Source organism: Dermacentor albipictus, chromosome 6, assembly GCF_038994185.2.
Source record: "Dermacentor albipictus isolate Rhodes 1998 colony chromosome 6, USDA_Dalb.pri_finalv2, whole genome shotgun sequence".
In the NCBI taxonomy this organism is placed as follows: domain Eukaryota; kingdom Metazoa; phylum Arthropoda; class Arachnida; order Ixodida; family Ixodidae; genus Dermacentor; species Dermacentor albipictus.
Window position 1 is genome coordinate 13,202,753 of NC_091826.1, and position 16,050 is coordinate 13,218,802.

At 42.6% G+C, this 16,050-nt stretch overlaps 2 protein-coding genes across 21 annotated transcripts in view; one reads left to right on the top strand and one right to left on the bottom strand.

Annotated features, from left to right (window-relative positions):
* Positions 1–1,108, bottom strand: part of LOC135914246 (uncharacterized) — a 28,925-nt gene extending 27,817 nt beyond the window's left edge. Inside the window, exon 1 of one of the 2 annotated variants that reach the window (XM_065447020.2) lies at positions 841–1,108. The gene's annotated coding sequence lies outside the window, so the exon portion shown is untranslated. The remainder of the gene's footprint in view (positions 1–840) is intronic. The other variant, XM_065447022.2, reaches the window with a different exon arrangement.
* LOC135914247 (uncharacterized) overlaps positions 1–15,703 on the top strand; it is a 623,773-nt gene extending 608,070 nt beyond the window's left edge. For all 19 annotated transcript variants that reach the window (XM_070539896.1, XM_070539897.1, XM_070539899.1 and 16 more), the window contains 2 exons: positions 6,025–6,618; positions 14,380–15,703. In XM_070539896.1, coding sequence (XP_070395997.1) covers positions 6,025–6,618; positions 14,380–15,237 — 1,452 coding nt within the window. In that variant the 3' untranslated portion in view covers positions 15,238–15,703. The remainder of the gene's footprint in view (positions 1–6,024; positions 6,619–14,379) is intronic.
* The last annotated feature ends 347 nt before the right edge of the window (positions 15,704–16,050 follow it).

Below are 16,050 nucleotides of genomic sequence, written 5' to 3' on the forward strand. Positions count from 1 at the left end.
CGGGTATTTCTTGCATGCAGCTGTGCACACAGAGAGGCTGTCGCGCAGAAGCGAGCCGCTCATCTCCGTGTAATGAAGTACCAGTTCATCATCCATGTCAGCGGCCGACGCGTCAGCCGCGAATTCATCGAAGGCCGAGATGTCGACGATCATTACACAGATACGTGTTTTACAGATGTTTTACGCTGTGCTTGTATGCATTTTCGGGTGCGCCGCTGCAGTCGCGCATCTGGATCAACGGCTCCAAAGCCAACACAGCTCCATAACAAAACAGACAGCCAACAAACACACACACACCCCCACGACAACACCTCTGCCCCTAGACACACGACCAGAGAGAGACCATAGTCTTTTTCTTGCTCTATGGAGAGACGGCGATGAGAGCTCTGACAACTTTTCTGCATACGTCAAAAACGAAACCCGACGGTAACAAGAGTTCCGGAGTTCCGCTGTAAGACTGTTTGTGAATAGGGAAACATTCATACAGGCATTCCGAATAATACAGCGTTTGTTAAATAATTCACTCTGCTAAACACAATTGTATAGAATGAATACGTAAACATAACTGCACATTACGAGCAATAAAAACAGCGCTAATCAACAGGACGAGCAGAGGGACACGGACAACTGCGCTGTCTGTGTCCCTCTGCTCGTCGTGTTGTTTAGCGCTGTTTTTATTGCTCGTAATCATGAACCAACCAGCCCAAATGCGTACTCTTCTGCAGTTTACAACTACACATGTGCACATTCAGTGCAACCTCTTATAATACCATTTATTGCTGTGCGCCCTTATAAAGTGATCAAGACGGGAATGAGGCATAGTTGTTAAAAGGAACATACCGTGTACTTCAGATGTTTTCATGCCTGGGAATTAGATGCGTAGTGCATCCCAGTGCGCCGTCCTGCGACATCCATCTTTTACTGTTTTGAAAACATTGCACTTGTCGCTCGCGCCTGTAACAGACACTGTCATTTATATGCACTGTTTCCCTGGAATAGACACCGACCACTAGCTGCTGAGTGGTTTTGCTTTGCCATCAAGCAGTTAAGAACTTAAGCGTTGAAAATATTAGAGCATTGCTGCGTTATTTGTAAAACGTCGTCTTCGTTATACTCTGTTGGAAGAAGATGAAATCAAACAAAATTACATTGATTGAATTAACGCAAAGACGTAGAAACGATGTTTAGGGCTTACATACGTCGGTTGTTGAACAAAGTGTGGTAAAAGGACGACTCTTTTCATCTAATATTTGTTTTAGCAAGAGGTCAAATGCATTTTCAAGAATTTTGAGGCACACAATTAGGTTTCGGTTTCGCTTTTGATTTTCGGCTTTATTTACAAGACCAATAAGCCGCTACTGAATGGAGCAGCCTGTTTTGTACCGTGTACTGTAGTCATACTGTAGGGACAGGCAGACTCTGCGGATCCGCTCTAACAACTTATCGATACGGAGGCCGCGCCTTACAGCATCTGTGTAAGAACAGTCTTCACTGTCTTGTTACCGATCGCAGTCTTCTTGACAAATAGCTCGTCGACTGAAAGGAAAGTGAAACGGAAAGCCGATAGCTGCTGGTTCGGCTGTTCAGAACGTTACGTCATACTCAACATGGTTTCCAAGATAACCCGGGTAATTGTTTTTCATTATATTGCGATCGCCTAGCTCAATGATATGTCGCAACTTGTGTCTCAGCTTGTTTGTATTTTGTGTTTTCCCGCGCTGTGCCGGCATGCTTAACTTTAGAACTTGTGTCTCAGCTTGTTTGTATCTTGTGTTTTCCCGCGCTGTGCCGGCATGCTTAATTTTAGAGCATAGTACATCTTTCTTGCTAACATTTTTTGCTAGCTGTGCGCAGCAAAGCATGCAGAAAACTCTGGCACGCGACGTATGCAGCGTTTTTTTTTTCTGCATTTTTCCGACGCTGCGTGAATGGTGTGGCTGTCAGTGAAATCGCAGAACGCATGATCGTGTTGTAGGTCGTACGTTTCTTAACGGCACTACTTGCTTTAAATTAAAACATGTATATGTAAGTATCAAAGGCGGGTTGCCAGGTTTCCAAGTCCATCTCAATCGAACTCTTCGAATGCGATCGAAGGGCGAGGTATGATTCAGTATGACAGGTTAGAAGTAGAGCGTGTCTGTAAACGACAAGTGGAAGCACTGTATTTGTATCGATTTAAGCGCGCTAGAAAGTGCTCGTTTTATAGGGGGACTGACGTTTTGCGGGTACAACTTCATTTTGCTCCACTTTTTCACCCTGAACCAGCCAATCCTGTTGTCTTTTTAAGCACGGGTTTAAACCTTTTCATGCATAACCAAATCTAACCCCGTTCTCTAAAAGCTGATCTTCCATACATACGTCGTTGACAAATAGCAGACAACTGATGACATCTCCTACTAGGATCTTGTTCACGAAATGCTGCCGACCAGCTAGCACATGTAAGGCCACATTCCCGCCGGCCGAATGTATGGAACAAGTTCCCCACATTAAGCGGCAGCAAACTATTTACAAGGTTTCAATGCTAAAAAGTGTCCACAGTCAACCTAAAGCTGCTTCCTTACTGCTGCCAAAAAGTGTCACAATTTTCATTGCTTATTGCAGAGGTGCCCTGTTTTTATACATGTCTAGCATACCCACATATGCAGTCCATGTATTAACCCAGCACTGTAGCCCAGTAACTATGATGTTGTGCTGCTAAGCCCAACGTTGTGGGTTCGATCGAGGCCACAGTAGCCACATTTAGATGGGGGCAAAATGTAGGTACACATTAAAAACCTCAGGTTGTCAAAATTAATTCAGAGTCCCCCACTATGATGTGTCTCATAATGAGATCATGGTTTTGCCACATAAAACTCCAGAATTTTTTTAGTCAATGCATCTTCCTTGCTGGCCCACTAAACTGCACAGTGGTCGCTGCGCTCTGCTGCCAACAAATTCGTGGGTTTGATCATTGGCAGTAGCACCTGCATTTGGACAAGAGTGTAATGAAAAATAATGTCCTTATACTGAGATTTTACCCATGTAAAATGCTCTAAGGCTGTGAAAATTCATTTCAGAACCCTCGATCGCAGTTGGTATTGTGATTGAAGTACAATGTTAAGGTGTAACCCACTGTAAACTATTGCTTAATCTGCCTCTTGAACCTCACATTAGTTACTTGAATCGGGTTTGATAGGGCAAAGTCAAAATAGACCATGCTGCATCAGCCACAAGGTGTTGGAAAATTAATAGTAAATGGAGCAAAAGCTGTGTTGCTCAAAAGCCTATACAACATGGCGGTTTTGTCTAGGCAGTTCAATATTTCCATTAGGGGCACAAGTCAATCGTCTCCCAGAACTAAACATGAGTGTAGAGTTATATGTAATTCGTATAATTTGGGGAGGTATTTTCATTCTTGTGTGAAAATATGTAAACATGTAATTAAAGTGTGCATTACTGTTAGTGGTTACTGGCATTTATGATGCATTGTTTTTTCATTTAAATAAAAAGTTGTGTGGGAGGTTAATCTGCCACGATCTAACTATCCACAAAGCCTATTAGAAAAGAAGTATTAAAGTTGTAATGAGACAAAGTAAGAGGCATAAAAACATGCTCTCTTCAGTAAGATTGTCTAAGTACTGTAATGCAATGTGCACCCTTTCAGCTAAAGCTTGTATGAAACGGCGGTGGACGTATGTCTACATGAGGAGCTTATTCTTGAATTGGGGATTACAACAATAGATGCTCACAAAATGCAAGTTGCCCATCTGGGTAGATTACAGACAGAAATCTGCACCTGGACAGCTCGGCAACGTCGCCATTTGTGATTTTAGAAAATAGTGGCCACAGTTTTGCTGACACCATTTTGTCAGCAATGTCACTTTTTTATCACTGGCATTAGCCAGAGTGATAATATCTACCAGTACCAACAAGAGGCACTAGTAGATCCAGAGTACAGCCCCTCTAAAACATGCCGGTACTTTAATGCTGACAGAACTGGGCTTGCAATGAGAACCCCAGTAAGAAACAGGACAGGTAATATGTATGCACGTCACAGGAAGTGCACATTTCTCACTGACATTTACGAACTGATAGGCTTTGCAACCTATCTAAAATCTCGCTAAAGGAATGCCAATTCCTTTTCTGATAACCCAACTAATGGTAAGCTGATCATCACGTGCCCAGCCTGTCGGTCATTTCAACCTCAGCAATTTCTCTTACTAGCTTGCGTTCTTGAAATCTTCTTAAAACTGCAGCTGACAACCGCATTTGCTGTCATGAGTAGCAAAAAGTGCATCCTTCAATTTGTGCACGTTGCTTCTGCGCTCCCTAGAGCGATCATTTGAGCATCTAGTGAACTGCCTGATGCAGTATTTGCTGCAGCTCAAAAGAATTCAATGTACCAGATGTTCGACACTATCAGCATGCTTGTATTTATGCATCAGCAACCATTGTGGCATCCTTTTCTAGGCATGCTTCTGTTGCACAGGCTGGCAAACTTTTTAGGAGCAGAAAGTGTTACTGGTACCTGTGCATTACATGCTGTCATATTAAGTTCATGGGGAATATTGTGAAGCATGAAACTATGGCTACTTTATGTGTCTGATCAGTGTGCTCATCAGTATTGGTGGTTAGTTTTCAAAGCAAACTTTCTGAAACAACAATCTACATATTAATGAGATACCTAGCTTTCGATAAATGAGCTGATTCTTGCACAAGCACTTGTTCCATCAAATAAAGGTTGGGTTTCAGCACAACATTTTGAAAAGTCAGGTTAGCGATACTTCTTTTCACTCATTTCAGATGCTAATAAAAAAGGGTAGAAAAGGCTTTCTTCTTGAAGTTTCGCAGCACCAAGAGTTGTGGTCACTTCTAAAATGAACCATAATGTGCTTATCCTTCCTTTCTTTTTTTTTAAGCAATGTTTTTCCTCCTCCTCCAGAAATCTGAGCTCCCCCTAAACGGGAAGCTCATACATTCATTCTAGGGGATCAGAATACTTGCAAATGGTGGTTAGAATATCAGCAACATACATGTTAAGTAAGTTAAGGTTTTAGTTAAGGAAAATAAAGAAGTTATCCAGGAATATATATATATATATATATATATGCTGATCCAACACACTGTTTTGAATCTAAGTGAAGCGACGCTTTTGTTAAGTGGTTAATGAAATGCTATCAATTTGTGCATTTCATTCCTGCACCTCTAGCATAAAGGCAACTGGCGTGCACGCATGTTCTCTCATGCAGCCATGGTATGCCATGTGACAACTCTTTTATTGCCTTCTATGTATTCATTTCTTCTTATTTATTTTAAATACACTGCCCAATTCTTCCTCAATTTCCATTGTTGGCATGTGCTATAGTATGGAAATCATCATCAACATGCAGTAACCATCTCAAACAGGTAGTTGGTGTTGATACAATTGAAATATGTGTGTGATTATGACTTAAAGGTGAGAAAAATGGGGATGGAAAGGTCCGAAAGGTTTGCTTTATTAAAGGAATTGAACTCTTGATGTTGTGTATTAGTTGTAATGAGAATGTTTAGGTATCATTTGTTTCATCACTGAGTAACTTCGTAGAAAACGAGGCCAGCAGCATAGACACCTGTAAGGGAGTAGAAATGGTAGTACTGTCTTGTGTGCAAGCTATTCAGCAAGACAGGAGTAGCACCTACCCAGCCAGCAGCCATGGTCAGAAAGGTCCGTGAGGATTCGCAAAGAAACCTTTGCTTTAGAGTTCTTAAAACATTGGTGTTTTCAATTCAAATACGAAGTACATCCTCTGGTTGAGCTTGGAAAAGATCACTAAGATTCGGGGCAACAGGAGAACCAATTCAGAGTGCCTGTGGTTGACTTTTCCAGTCAGTAAAAGTCCATCTAAGGTATAACATTATTAGACCAAGGAAGTTGCTAACTTGCATGCCATCTGCCTTCTAGCCACATGGTACACACAGTGCTGTTGCACCCTGGTTGCTGCCAGTCTTCTTCATTCACGCCAACGCTGCTAAGCATGGCTTAACATTTTTTTTTTTTTTCTGCAGCTCAGCGATGAACCATATAAGTGCTTACCATGCAACAAGAGCTTCACAGGACCAGCAAGCTATGCAGAACACAGGGACAGCAACAGGCATCGTAAACTTTTTTCCACCAAAGTTATTCCAGACAGAACAAAGGACAATTATATTAAATGCGATGTTTGCAATACTGAGATATCTGGGGCTGTAAACCTCAGGCAGCATGACAACGGTAAGAAGCACAAAAGTGCCATGGCAGCTCAACTTAAGCGTGAGCAAGTCATTCTGAGACGTCCTCTCACAAACACATCCCCTTCCATTGTGACGTCTCTCAGTGTTTCCCCTGATATGACTTCCCTGCATAGTGTTAGCACAACACAGGGTTTGAGGCCCTTACCATCTCTGTCAAGCTCCTCAAATCTTGTCCAGTCACTGCAAGCCAGCATTGATTCCTTGGACAAGCATCAAGAAACCAGAGCTCTGGAATCACCTTCTAATCTCAGTGACTCGGCCAGTCCGACTGCCTCCAAGTCAAGCACTGCTATTACAACCGTGCAACTCTACAATCCTGACAATGCTCCTGATGGGAATCTTCCATACTCCTCTGACTTCACGCTACAGGTCAGTGCAAAGTGCATGTTGGTTTTGTTGCTGCAGTTCCATTGCTATCAGGCTATAGTAACTTTTATAACAGTTATCCTGACTTAACAAGAGGGAAATATCGTTCTGGCAAGATTTGTTTATTTTTTATTGATTCATTGCAGTGTTTTAGCCATGCCTCTGACTGAGATAAGTTTTCTGTCCAGGAAAGGACAGCAGGTGCAATGCAGAAGATTACTGTGCCACCATATAGAAAAGTTCCAGATGTAGAAAAGTTGCTGAGCTATAACTCTCTATATATCTATCATCTACAAATACAAGCCTGGTTTTTGCAGGGGTTATTCATGTGACACTCTACTATAGCTGGATTCATCCATGAGTTACAATCATCACTACATGTTGGTGGTCAAGTTGTCATGTCAAGTTGTCATAGTCTTCCTGAATACTCAACAGCTTTATACCATGTTCCTCATGACAGGCTTCTTCACAATCTTACAGAACGAAATATTGACCTGAAGATTGCTCTACAGATTAAACATTTTCTTTCGTTTTGTACACAGTATGTAATATGTAGAATGGATAATTGGTCAACCATCAGAGTTACAGAATGGGTGCCAAAAAAAGGGAAGCGCAGTCAAGGACGGCAGAAGACTAGGCGGGGTGATGAAATTAGGAAATTTGCAGGCACAAGTTAGAATCAGTTGGCGCAGGACAAGGCTAATTGGAGATCAGTAGTAGCAGCCTACTTTTATATCCACCAACAGGATGAAGGCCTCTCCCAGCGATCTCCAATTACCCCTGTCTTGCACTAGCTGATTCCAACGTGCACCTGCAAATTTCACGCTTTCTAGCCCTACCTAATTTTCTGCTATCCTCGACTATGCTTCCCTTCCCTTGGCACCCATTCTGTGACTCCAGCGGTCCACTGGTTATGTACCCTTCACATTAAATGGTCTTCCCAGCAGCTCCATTTTTTTCTATTTATGTCAACTGGAATATTGGCTATCCCCGTTTGCTCTCTGGTCCACACTGCTCTCTTGCTGTCTCTGTTGCGCCTAGTATTTTTCGTTCCGTCACTCTTTTCGCGGTCCTAAACTTGTTCTCGAGCTTCGTTATTAAATTCCAAGTTTCTGCCTTATATGTTAGCACCAGTGTAATGTATATTTTTCTCTTAAGTCACAGTGGTAAGCTCCCAGTCAGTATTTGATAATGCCTGCCATAGTCACTCCAGCCTGGTGTTCATTTAACTTCAAATTTAACATGGAAAACATACATTGAGCACACTCTAGCTTCAGAAAACCGTTCACTCAGCTTGCTGAAACAGAACATGAAGCATGCTCCTTCACATTTGTGCGGACCAGTATATGTCACCCTAATCCACCTGAAAGTCGAATACGCATCAGCTATTTGGGACCCTGACCGCACATTTCTAACTGACGACAATAAATCCCTGCAGAACCGTGCTGTCCAATTGATTTATTAATGAAAAAGCCTTGAGTGCCTTATGGGTTGCAAAATCCGTTGTCCAGCATTAATGAAAAGTTCGACAGCATGTTACACTACTGTAGCACATGAAGGCAAAAGCCTGTGGTACACTTGGTAATGCATTAAGTTATATAATCGGAGGGGTCAGAATTCTTCCAAGACATAACGAGCCGCAGTGTGAAGTACATGTGTGGTCGCTTCAGGTCGACCTCCTCAACGACACTTGCAAACACTTAATGCACAACCTAAAGGCGAAGCATGCTTGTCGGCAGTAAGTGTTACAAATGGGTAACACAAGCCGAATGCAATTACCTTGCATCCTCTCAGCAGGGGAAAGCAGCACTTGCAGTTGACCAGCTTGCTCCCACCACTTTGTTTCTTGCTTGGCTAGCATCATCAGCCATAGTGTACTCCCGAGGCCCACTGCACAATCCACTAGGCCCCGGGTGAGTATCCTTCATCACCGTCTCTCTCTCTTCGCAGTCCACTGTTGCCACAACCGCCGCTGCGTGACGTCAGCAACGTAACACCTGTTTTTGTATCTGCTCATACCACTCGTTCCCCTGTCCACCCGCCCCTCACTCAGAGGTCACATGGGTTTTTTCGTACCGCTTAACTAGACACCACATTTTTTTTCAAGGCCATCGCATAACAAGCTGCTTAAGGCTCTCGCCTAAGAAACTGACCGTTCAGCGTTATAGCACCAAAATTCAATGGCACTACAATTGATGCTCCCATCTATGACCATTGGTGGGACTTGAACCCATGACCTTTGGTGTTAATTAAGACATAATTAATTAAGGCACTCAAACTCGCAGCCTTTGGTAGGATTCGAACCCTCAGCCTTTGGTGGGACGAAAATTCAATGGCACCGAAATTGGCAGTGCCACCATTGATGGTTGAACCCCCGAACATGTGGGAGTGGAACCCACGAGCTTTGGTGTTAATTAAGACACAGTTAGTTAAAATAAAGTTAATTAAGGTACTTGAACCCATGGCCTTTGGTGGGACGAAAATTCAATGGCACCAAAATTGGTCGTGCCACTATTGATGGTTGAACCCACGACCATTGGTGGTAGTCCAATACGTGACTTTGGTGTTAACTTAGGCAAAGTTAATTATGGCACTTGAACTCACGACCTTTAGAGCACATCTAACCCTCGACCTTCGGTGAGACCAAAATTCAGTGGCACCATTGATGGCAGGCAAACCCATGACCTTTGTTAGAAGAAAACAAGTAATAGAAAGTAACATATTCAAATGAGACTGTCAGGTAATCTAAAAATTGTCTCTTAGCATGTAAGCCTTTATATTCTCTAGTGTATGCTAAAGTTACTGTCATCTTTTTATTATTCATGACACTCAACTGTAACGGCACTAAAAGGGCTTGCTGAACTCGACAATCTTGCATGCCACTGACAAATAACTTCACCGTCACTTCTTCGTAAGCTTTACTATCACAAGTTGCTGCATGAAGACTTCTTTCAAACCCCTTCTGTAATCTTCTCTCAACGCGATCATTCCTGTGAGATAAAGCGCTTCTCATGTCAAACACACCATTTTGCACAGTCCATACCTATAATGATAATCAATCGAAATAATATGTCGCGTGACATACTCGCTGTTCTTGACCTGCATAAATTCCATGAGCTTATGAGTGATGCCTGTTGCAGCGTGTGATGCATTTTGTGCATTTGTTTTTTGTTTTTGTGTTTCTTTTGTTTTTTAAGTTGTACTGTTCTATTAGGCATGATCTACATATATATTTGTATTTCTATGTCTGCTACATGCAATATACTTTTATCAGAAATTTGCTGTCGCTTAACTTGTAATCTCTTCTTTCTTTCTTTCTTTCTTTCTTTCTTTCTTTCTTTCTTTCTTTCTTTCTTTCTTTCTTTCTTTCTTTCTTTTTTTTGGGGGGCTGTCTGATGCCATGCCTGCAAATATGTTTGTTTGTATGTATTACATGATTTTATTACCCTCGCCCCCCTCATCCACCTTTGTGATACCCTCAGAAGAGAGCCTTCATGGGTACTTTGAAATTATAATATTGACAGATAGATAGACTAATGTGTCTATTTAATGACTAAGGGAACTGAATATCCCATTGCAGCAGTTAGTTTGTGAAATATACCTTAGTGGAAGGTTCTGGATTATCCTTGGCCAACTGGGATTATTTAATGTGTGCATTAATGCAAATTAATTAGTGTTCTTACATTTTATTCCCATCAAAATAGAGCTACTGGTATCGGGAATAAAACCGGAATGAAATTCTTTCAAATGAAGAAATGTTTCTGCAAGGAAGCTGAATATTGTTAAGTAGACAGGGTACAACACACAAAAACAACAGCATTAAATTAAAGGAGTACAGATGCCGTATTTAATCATGAAAGGCCCACTCTTCCTTTAATGGATTTTGCACAAGGTGAGGGCCTTACACGAGGAAGGCCTATGACTACTCACTGAAACCCCGAACAGCATTCCAACTGCTGTGCGGAATAACGCAACCACTGGTGGCCAACTATGAACACATTGTATCCAGCACCCTCGCCGGTACTACTGCTCTCATCCTTCTTTAGCTGACCTCATTGGAGCCCACCAAATGTGGTCATCCTCTGTGCCGACCATACTCTTTGAGATTCCTGTCACCTTTAAGCTATTGATCACAACCTCAAACAAAACTGCTGCATGCCATGCATTCAATATCCACATGCACACACCCTGCAGCGCTATGCCCTTTTCATCTGCCCAAAAGCATAATGCATCGAAGTAATGAGCTGCAGCACGGCTAATTCTGTCGAAGCGTGCTGAATCTATTCAGCATGATCCAAGCAGATACGATGACATCATCATTGGCAGAACAGCGACTTGTGCCATATAGTAGCTGCTTGTGGAAATTCACGTTCACTGCGACGTGAGTCAAGGATAGGCAGGTATTTCCTTCTTGCGGCTGCGCAGTTGGCAATTTGTCCCATGAGTTACTAAGCAAGGCAAAATCATCAACGAATCGCAAGTTACTAAGGTATCCTACATTAACTCTTACCCCTAATTTTTCCCAATCCAGGTCTCTGAATACCTCCTGTAAACACGCTGTGAATAGCAATGGAGAGATCCTATTCCCTGCCTGATGCCTTTCTTTATTAGGATTTTGTTGCTTTCTTTATGGAGGACTACAGTTGCTGTGGAGCCACCATAGATATCTCTCAGTATTTTCACATACGGCTCGTCTACACCCTGATTCCGTAATGCCTCCATGACTGCTGAGGTTTTGACTGAATGAAACTCTTTCTCGCAGTCAATGGAAGCTATATATAAGGGTTGGCTATATTCCGCACATTTCTCTATCACCTGATTAATAGTGTGAATATGGTCTATTGTTGAGTAGCCTTTACGGAATCCTGCCTGGTCCTTTGATTGACAGAAGTCTAAGGCGTTCCTGATTCTATTTGCGATTACCTTAGTAAATACTTTGTAGGCAACGGGCAGTAAGCTGATCGGTCTATAATAGTCAAATCTTTGGTGCCCCCTTTCTTATGGATTAGCATTATGTTGGCGGTCTTCCAAAATTCCGGTACGCTCGAGGTCATGAGCCATTGCGTATACAGGGTGGCTGGTTTTTCTAGAACAATCTGCCACCATCCTCCAACAAATCTGCTGTTACCTGATCCTCCGCAGCCGCCTTCCCCCTCTGCATAGCTCCCAAGGCTGTCTTTACTTCTTCTAGCGTTACGTGTGGGATTTCAAATTCCTCTAGACTATTCTCTCTTCCATTATCGTCGTGGGTGCCACTGGTACTGTATAAATCTCTATATAACTCCTCAGCCACTTGAACTATCTCATCCATATTAGTAATGATGTTGCCGGCTTTGTCTCTTAACGTATACATCTGATTCTTGTCTATTGCTAGTTTCTTCTTCACTGCTTTTAGGCTTCCTCCTTTCCTGAGAGCATGTTCAATTCTATCCATATTATACTTCCTTATGTCAGCTGTCTTACGCTTGTTGGTTAACTTGGAAAGTTCTGCCAGTTCTATTCTAGCTGTAGGGTTAGAGGCTTAATACATTGGCGTTTATTAATCAGATCTTTCGTCTCCTGCAATAGTTTACCGGTATCCTGTCTGATGAAGTTACCACTGACTTCTATTTCACACTCCTTAATGATGCCCATAAGATTGTCGTTCATTGCTTCAACACTAAGGTCCTCTTCCTGAGTTAAAGCCGAATATGTGTTCTGTAGCTTGAACCGGAGTTCCTCTGTTTTCCGACTTACTGCTAACTCATTGATTGGCTTCTTATGTACCAGTTTCTTCCGTTCCCTCCTCAAGTCTGGGCTGATTCGAATTCTTACCATCCTATGGTCATTGCAGCGCATTGCAGGTCAGTCATCTTGCCGACCACATCCACATCTTGTATGATGCCAGGGTCAGCGCAGAGTATGAAGTCTATTTCATTTCTAGTCTCGCCATTCAGGCTCCTCCACGTCCACTTTCGACTATCCCGCTTGCGGAAGAATGTATTCTTTATCCGCATATTATTCCGTTCTGCAAACTCTACTAATAACTCTCCCCTGCTATTCCTAGAACCTGTGCCATATTACTCCACTAACTTTTCTCCAGCCTGCTTCTCGCCTACCCTGGCATTGAAGTCGCCCATCAGTATAGTGTATTTCGTTGTCACTCTACCCATGGCCGATTCCACGTCTTCATAGAAGCTTTCGACTTCCTGGTCATCATGACTGGATGTAGGGGCGTAGACCTGTACAACCTTCATTTTGTACCTCTTATTAAGTTTCACAACAAGACCTGCCACCCTCTCGTTAATGGTCTGGGATTACTATATGTTACCAGCTATATTCTTATTAATCAGGAATCTGACTCCTAGTTCTCGTCGCTCCGCTAAGCCCCGGTAGCACAGGACGTGGCTGCTTTTTAGCACTGTATATGCTTCTTTTGTCCTCCTAACCTCACTGAGCCCTGTTATATCCCATTTACTTCAACGGAAAGTTCAAAGAAGCACAACTCCCTGGTGAATCACTGTTGGTCTACGATGCACCAGAGGGACATGACAAGTTACCTATTGGTAGACCATCATGCACAGGAATCAAAACTTCAAAAAGTTCTGTCACAGTAACCATGCTGACTAACACACAAGTACACTCGTGACACTCACTAAAACTTTTTTTTTAAATTTTCATGCTCCAAAGTAGGAGTGTGGGCCTTATACAAAGGTGGACTTTATACTAGTAAATAAACCATTTGGCAAAAAATTTAAGGAATTTGACATGTAATTGTCATGCTAGAATCCTTAATAATAATAATAATATTTGGGGTTTTACGTGCCAAAACCACTTTCTGATTATGAGGCACGCCGTAGTGGAGGACTCCGGAAATTTTGACCACCTGGGGTTCTTTAACGTGCACCTAAATCTAAGCACACGGGTGTTTTCGCATTTCGCCCCCATCGAAATGCGGCCGCCGTGGCCGGGATTCGATCCCGCGACCTCGTGCTCAGCAGCCCAACACCATAGCCACTGAGCAACCACGGCGGGTTGCTAGAATCCTTGATTTCTTGTGGAACTCTACATAGCCTCTTCAGTTTTTTCTCATAGGACAACATTGTAACTTCTGTATTCTCTGGCTGCTCTTTATGCCAATTATTATTTTTTCCACTATCTTCTGCACATCCATAACTTTCTGGTGTAGAAGAGGCTGCATGGCTCTCGTTGGACATCAGGGCAGAGCTACTGCCATCTTGAATTAAGAGCTACAATATAGTGCATTGAAAAATACTGCAGATAGATTGCAAGGAAGGAATGCCATTGTTGTAACAACCTGTGCAATGATGGTAAATCACCATGCTCCAAAAAAGGTTTCAGTTTCGTCACTGAACTTCCTGAATTTCTTTGGGCAATGTTGATGCTGTCACATCTGTTGATGGAAAGCAATAGTGCGTAGATTAATTACAGCAGTGCATGCTTGGAAAGGCATATTGATAATTTGTTCTCACTTGGGCATGGTAAACCTCTGCTTCAATCTCTCGTATGCTTGCTTTCCATCGGCGAGAGTGCATGCAGAACTTGTCACCGAATTTGTTCTAATGCAAGGCGTACTCAGGCCTTGCACAAAAATCTTCACAAGCACTTTCATTTTCACTTTTTGCACTCATAAAAAAAAATGAGGTTCCTCTAGCACAATTGCTTAGATGCACATGTGTTGAATATCCTTACAGTCTTAATAGAGTGTAGTGGTTCCCGCTCACTCTGTTCTTTCACATCACTGCTATTTCATTTTCTCCACAGCCAAACAGTGGACCATACCAGTGCAAGACATGCCAAAAAAGATTCACAGGGCCAGCAAGCTACGCAGAGCATGGGGACATCTGTATCAACAGCGTGCGATGCTTCTCTAGGACAGACTCTTCATCTCCAGCCAATAATTACATTTGGTGTGACATTTGCAAGGCGCTGATTTCCGGTGTGAAGAACATGAAGGAACATGACAGTGGAAAAAAGCACAGAAGGGCATCTAAGCTTCAGCGTGCTTTAGATCCTGGGCACCAGCAGGAGACCACAACAGTGTGCATCAAAAGTTCTTCCTCTACAGTTGCCACAGCAGTATCAGTTCCTGCAGGCAGGTCTTCTTCGCTAGCTATTACACATTGTGAGAATGTGCCGTCTGCTGCACGAATGTTGTGCTTTCCACCTTCTCAACCAGCAGCAGACAACGCCAATTCCTTGTGCACTTCGCAGGAGTTGACTGCTCTAGATTCGAGCACTTGTGGCTCGAACCTGCACAATGTGTCCCCTGGCTCCACATCAGATGCTGCTGCTTCTGGAACTGCGATCAGAGACCAAGCTAATATTCAGGATTGTTCCACCGATAATGAGAGGAAGTACGAGGAAACGGTGAAGCTTGCGAAGGACAAAGACAAGGAACAAATTGCAAGCTTTACAAGCAGTGAAGCAGCAGGAAAACGTTTTCACATCACGCACAGTGCTGTTGATGTGGTGTACAGCGATGACGGAACAAAATGCAGAATGGGTAACATCGAAGGTTATGGTTGCAGGAAATGTGGCATCGCCTTGTTTCAAAATGTGGAGGCCGCACAGCGCCACTACAGAACAGACGGCCACACTGCTATTGCTGACCCACTGTAGTGGGGCTGCCTCAGTGCAGTTAATAGTGAAATACAGGGCCAAGCTCATATATATTTGTCAGGCGCAATTTTGTGCTCATTTTATGACCTCAGCTGCTCACTTGGTTCCTTTTGCATGGCACCTCAACAACAGCTGTTACAGGTACTATGCATGACTATACTAATTGGTATGTCATTATTGAGAAAATGAAGGACCAAGATGACACAGGAGAAAGTGGGCACATACAAGTGTTCTCTCGCTACTGAGTCATTACTATGCCTAAAAGAAAACAAGAATAAATCAAGGAATAATGAAAACAAAAAACAAGGCTCCCATAAAAGGCAACTAAGCTGCAGTTCTTCAAATGCTTTCTAACCCGACAGTGATCCTGTATTTTACTGAACTGACTTGAAATGTTGGGATGTGATTTCTCGTTTCTCTTTTTTTGTCTATTTTAGACACTAAATATATATTTGCATTGTCCCTATGTTGTTAATGACTTTGTACTTTTCCTCGCTTTTATGCAGTGCTTATGTGATACCCTTTACATTATGCATTCTATGGAAGCACATATTATATTTGTTAAACAGCCTAGAGGTGACGTCATTCAAGGGCTGGGTCGAGCCATTAGCTATTGTTAAAGAGACAGCTTACTGTAGAGCTTTTCATGTGAAGCTTTCATACTGAGCTGCACTAAGCTCGATCTACCTTACCAATTTCACAAAATAGGCCTTAAGCCATCATTTGAATATATTTTCTCTTTCATGTGTGTTGCATTGGACAGTGCATCCTCCTGGATTGTACATTTATTATTCTCATTTTTTTTCACATTTA